This window comes from Tenrec ecaudatus, chromosome 4 (genome assembly GCF_050624435.1).
Source record: "Tenrec ecaudatus isolate mTenEca1 chromosome 4, mTenEca1.hap1, whole genome shotgun sequence".
Taxonomy (NCBI): Eukaryota; Metazoa; Chordata; class Mammalia; order Afrosoricida; family Tenrecidae; genus Tenrec; species Tenrec ecaudatus.
Window position 1 is genome coordinate 179,771,903 of NC_134533.1, and position 6,000 is coordinate 179,777,902.

Below are 6,000 nucleotides of genomic sequence, written 5' to 3' on the forward strand. Positions count from 1 at the left end.
TTAAGGGAGACATCAGACAGTATAAGACATGACAAAATAATAATAATTTTTTAATTATCAAGGGTTCATGAGGGGGCGGGGAGGGAGGGAAAATGAGCTTATACCAAGGGCTCGAGTGAAAAGCAAATGTTTTGATAATGATGATGGCAATAAATGTACAAATGTGCTGGACACAATTAACAAATGTATGTATTGTGATAAGGGTTTTATGAGCCCCTGATAGAATGAATTTTTTAAAAGACAGACAGAAAGAAAATGTTTAGAAAATAATGAGGGCATCATATGTACAAACATGCTTGATCAATTGATGCATGGATTGCCATAAGAGCTGTAAGTATTCTTGATCAATTGATGTATGGATTGTCATAAGAGCTATAGGAGCCCCCAATAAAATAATCTTTCAATTAAAAATAGAGAATTCAGACCTCACCCCATAAACAAAATGAACTCAAGACAGATTAAAGATGTACATATAAACTGTAAAGATCATCATTAAAACAAAGCAAGGCTAATTTTAGGTGCCCTAGTACAGGCATAAATACATTATCAAACCTAATGTAAAATGTACATACAGCAGAAGACAAAACCAGATCTGAGATCTCCTGAAAATAAGAAACAGGTGCCTCAAAAGTTTTCACCCAAAGAGTAAAACCGGAAACAACAGGCTGTGGGGGAACCTGGCAAACGACATAACAGAAAAGGGAGTAATTTCTAAAATCGATCAAACACTGCCAAATCTCAACTGCAAAAAGATGCATAATTCAAATTAAAAATGAGAAGAGGACAGAGGCACGGTTTGCCAAAGACATTGAAAAGGCCAACAAGCATATATGTTCAAAATCATGAGCCATGCCAGGAACGATGAGGTACCACCCTACCCCAGAACTGCTAGCAACGTTCAACAAAGGAGGAGGTCAGTGACATTGGAATCTTATGCATTGCTGGTGGGACCGTAAAACAGCATATCCCTGTTGGAAAGGCATACGGAATTTCCTCAAACAATTGGGAATAGAAATATCATATGACCCAGCAGCAACACTCCTTGGTATAAACCCTACAGGAATAAAGAACATAGCGTAAATAGTTCTACACACTCCCATGTTAATGGAAGCATTACAATAGCAAGACGCTGGAAACAACCTAAATGTCCCTCCGGTGGAAGAATGGCTCAACAAAGTGTGGTACATTCAAGAATGAGCATACTAAACCTCATTAAACAGAAAGAAAGTGATAGCATCCTCATATGTAAAATATGAAAATCACACCTTTTATTAAGAAGTGTAACTCATGCCACTCAAGTAGATTCTGACTCATGAAGATCTCATGTATTTCAGAGGAGAACTGAGGACCTTTACTGTAGTCAGATTTTTTGAAGTGTAATAATTGAAAAATATGGATTCCTATTATAAACTATTAAATGATCAATCTATAAGATACAAGTACATTTAACAACTGTGTCAAGGTTTTACTTGGTCCGCAATCAATGTCAAATAAATAAATCCATCCAGGATGTGTTACTCTGGGTAGACTAGAGAAACAAATTCATAGACACACATACGTGTATAGGAACGAGCTTTAGCTAGAGTAATTTTACATTAAGAAAACATCCCAGCCCAGTCTAGATCAAGTCCAATGCTAGTCCATAAATTCCTCTTTAGACTCACGCAGTTATGCAATAATGCTGAATGCAGGAAGATCACAGGCCAGTGGGTGGAAAGTCTTGTGGATCCAGTGGTGGAAGAAGCATCTCAGTGCTGGCAGGGTCTCCACGTGGCTCCTCCAGCTCCAGGGCTCTGGCTGCATCAGCAGAGCTCCATCAGGCTCATCATCAGTAATGTCTTGCAGGAACTGACCATGTGCCCACCTCCAGTGAGCTATTTATCTCCTTAGTGCCTCCAAGTGAGGTCGTCAAGCTGCAACCTGATTGACAGACTAACCTCCACACCTTCACTTTTAAGTTTCAAATTGACAACAGATATGCAACTACCACATGTGACTACGTGGAACTTGTGTACGTGAGAATAGACTCCACACCTGTGGGCACCTCCAAAAAACCAACCAAACTCACTGCCATTGAGTCCATCTGACTCACTGCCATGCCGTAGGGCAGGATAGAACTGCCCCTGTGGGTTTCCAAGACTGTAACTCTTTAGGCTCATCTTTCTCCCAAGAAACTGGCTGGTGGTTTTGAACCTCTAACCTTATGGCTAGCAACCAAACATAATCACAACATCGCCTAGTAACTATTAAGGGGCTGGTTAAAATGAGGTTGTAATGAGCTGATGTTCTGGTCTTTCACTTACTCCTTTCCTCTGACCCATGTAGGTTGCCCCAGCCATTAAGGAGAGGATGATGAAGAAAGGAAGCTTGATGCTTGGCTACCAGCCCCACCGTGGGAAGGTCAACTTCTTTCGCCAGGTCGTGATTAGTCCCCAAGTGAGCCGGGAGGACATGGACTTCCTTCTGGATGAAATAGACCTACTGGGGAGAGATATGTAGCTGTGGCTTTTGGTCCCCCCAGGCCCAGGTCCTGTCCTGAGGAGGGTGACAGCCACAGGCAATCTAGAGAAACAGAGTAGATGTTAGCCTGTCTGATGAGAAGTAGGAAATCGCTCTCAGCTCAGGTCCAGCACAAACACTGCTAAGTGAATAATGTTAAGGATTTTTAGCTGCACGGGCATATTACTATTCCTATAAAGGAGGAAGTTAAAAAAATTATTTTCTCAAGCATTTTCCCCGGTGCATGGCCTTACTGAGACTTGGTTTAGAAAGAATATTATGGATTTGGGGCTCTAATCTCTCCTTTGTCTTTAAAGCACATAGAAGCTAAGAGTTTAAGGCAGTGGCTCTCAGAGTATGGTTGTCAGTTAGGCAGCATTAACGTTACCTGGCACAAGTTAGAAATGCACATTCTCTGACAGCTGCCACCCCCACCCGCTGCAGATCTACTAAACCAGACATGATGGAGGTGGGTCCAGTGTACGATACTTTAATAAGTCTGCCGGGTGATTGCGATGCACGGTAAAGCGCCGAAGGAGAAAGGTGTGGCGGTCTGTGTGTGTAAAGGCGACAGCCTTGGAGACCCTGTGGGCAGTTGTACAGTCAGAGCAAACTCAACAACTGCAAGCTTGGGGGTTGGTGCTGAAAACAGAATTCACACAGAGATAGCTAACCTGCTGGTGACCTGTGGGGCAATCTTTGAAACTACAGCGTGAATCTTTAGGGGCATTTCTAGAGACATGTTAGCGAGAAATTATAGAAGATGTTTATTTTATAAAGATTATCCCTTAAACAGACTGAATGTTTATTCTCGAGAGTTAAAATGAACCATTATCTATTTTAGTATACTTAAATCAGAGCTAAGGATACATGACCCATACTTTATAAGGTGAGCTTTTCAATCAAGGAACAATAGTCTTAATTGACGTCCCCAAATGATTTTCCTCATCGCTTCCAGATATGTCCTTTGCTTGCGGGAGGAGCCTCTTTTTATCTTGCTCTCGGCCTGGTAGGGAACACCGGAAAAAAGTCCAGGGCTGAGCCACGTTCTTTTGCTCCAGCTTCAAAATGGAAACGTAGCACTTGACTATAACCAAGTGACTGGTATTGGCAAAGAATCTGTTCATCAGGGTACTTAGGTGCAGACGCTTCCTCTATTTCTACTGAGGTTGGATGATCAAGACACTGTCTCTGACCTTGGTCCTTGATTCCCAGCAGAGTTTCCTGGAACTAAGGTATGGACAGAACTCAGGGGTGTAAGCGTGTGTGTGCAGAGTTGAGCAAAGTAAGGTTTTGAATCCAGCTAGAGCTCTGCAGTGTAGGTGGATGATTGGAAACTGTTCAAATAGTAGACTGAGTATAGATATAGTTATCTCTTCTGACTCTATTGTTCATTCCCAACATCTCATTTGAAAGAGCAAAAAATAAAGAATCTCATTATTTTAGTCCATATTTTCCTTTTAGGATATGTGAAGTTTCAATCTCTCTCATGGTCAAAGAATAGTTTTATCCCTGTCAGTTATGTCCAATTCCCTGACAAGATAGCTAGTTGCATGTGGATGTTTTGCATTCTTATTGCCTTTTTGCTTTAATGCCTACATGAAATGTTCCTCAAAGGAGGGTTGCAATGATTTGGGTTTCAAAAATAAAGAATTACGCTCGCACACTTTTTATGTTCTTGACTACCACCCTCCCCATCATCTCTTCTTTATAGAATTGCATGCATATATTTTAGAATTGAGCTGGGCTTAGCTGATATTTTACTTAAATGATTGAGGGAGTATGTTAGAAGGTGTCTGTTTTTGTTAACTTCTTGAATAAAATGGAGAAAGCAAACTGTGGATTTGTCTCTTATTTAGTTTTTCTTCATACAACTACTAGGTAATCGATGCTTACTACAGTTTAGCTCCTGCTATACTTTTTAATAGGAGACGACAGATAATTCCTTTTTTTAAAGAAGTCCCAGTATACCACCTCAATAAAGTATTTAACGGAATGGCCATATATATTTTTTGACAGAGGTTGGCTGTAAACATTCACTCATTACAAATATTAATGGGATGTCTACTATGTTCCAGGCAATGGTCTAGAAGAGTAAAGAAAACCGATAAAACCCCTGCTTCCTTCAAGCTCTCATTCAGTGGGCGCAGACAATCCAGAGAAAACATGGAACAAGCCAAGTGGTGATCGATGTTTCAGAGACAAATTAAACAGAGGAAGAGACAGGTAGAGTGTGGAAGTGAGAGTGGAGAGTGCTGTCCTGGAAAAGTTAGGAAGCGGTGCTGGATGAAATGACAGTTCACCAGAGACCTTAAGTCAAGTCGAGAGGGAACCGTGTGACTATCTGAAGCGAGGGTGACCTGGATAAAGGCGATGGGCACAGTAAGTACACAGGCTTGAGAAGCTGTATTCTTAACTCAAGGACAACCAGGCGGGTAAGTAAGTGTGTCTGGAGCAGAGTGCGTGACGCAGCGAATGGTCGAAGATGAGGTTAAGGGATGAGTAAAGAGTCGACGTTTGGAGGCACTGTAGGTGGAAACACTGGAGAATTGGACATGACTGGACGCACTCTGTTCAAATAGAGAGAACAGGAATTTTGAAAAGGTTTAGCAGGATAACTTTTCCGTTTGGTGAATGGGGTCCACATGGAGCAACAGTGGACTGAGGAAGATCAAACGGGGAGAGAAAACAACTCACACAAGAGTATGGTAAAGTACAGCTTCTTCTAGACCCGTAGAATGGACCGTGATGAAATGGGTCACATTTATGGAGGTATTTGAAAGTAGAATTGTTTAATGGATTCAGCAAGAGTTGAAAGACAAATGAGAAATGACAGCGAATTCTATATATTTTGACTTGGGCAACTGTTAGAAAAATAGCTGATATCTAGTGAAAGAAGGAAGCAAGAAGAGTATGTTTACACAGTTAGGGCCACATAAAACATAAACTCAATCAGCCAACTAGCGATAATATATAATTTCTTAGATAAGTCTCAACTTCTTTGGGGGAAATTGGGGCTGAAGATAAAAACTCGAAAGCTGTCAGCACAGAGGGGGTTATTATAAACCATGGGATTAGAAGGGTTCACCTAGTCCAGTGGCTCTCCACCTTCCTAAGGCTGCAACCCTTCAATGCAGTGCCTCATTTGGTGGTGACCCCCCAACCATAAAATTATTTTCATTGCTACTTCATCACTGTAAATTTGCTACTGTTATGAATCATGATGTAAATATCTGATATACAGGATGTATTTTCATTGTTACAAATTGAACATAATTAAAGTATAGTGATTAATCACAAAACAATATGTAATTATATATTGTGAACTAGTTATGTGCTTTCCGATGGTGTTAGGGTCATTCGACTCCCAGAGGGGTTGGACCCACAGGTTGAGAACCGCTGATCTCATCAGTGCGGTCAGTTACCGCCGAGTCGGTTCCGACTGATGGCGAACTATGGTCAACAGAACTAAACAATGCCCAGTCCTACACCACCTCACAG

The 6,000-nt window shown here is 41.3% G+C and overlaps 1 protein-coding gene across 1 annotated transcript in view; it reads left to right on the forward strand.

The window, feature by feature from the left end:
* GADL1 (glutamate decarboxylase like 1) overlaps positions 1-2,599 on the forward strand; it is a 230,199-nt gene extending 227,600 nt beyond the window's left edge. Inside the window, exon 15 of the mRNA XM_075547888.1 lies at positions 2,326-2,599. Within this exon, the coding sequence (XP_075404003.1) occupies positions 2,326-2,499 (174 nt within the window). The 3' untranslated portion in view covers positions 2,500-2,599. The remainder of the gene's footprint in view (positions 1-2,325) is intronic.
* Positions 2,600-6,000: the final 3,401 nt, after the last annotated feature.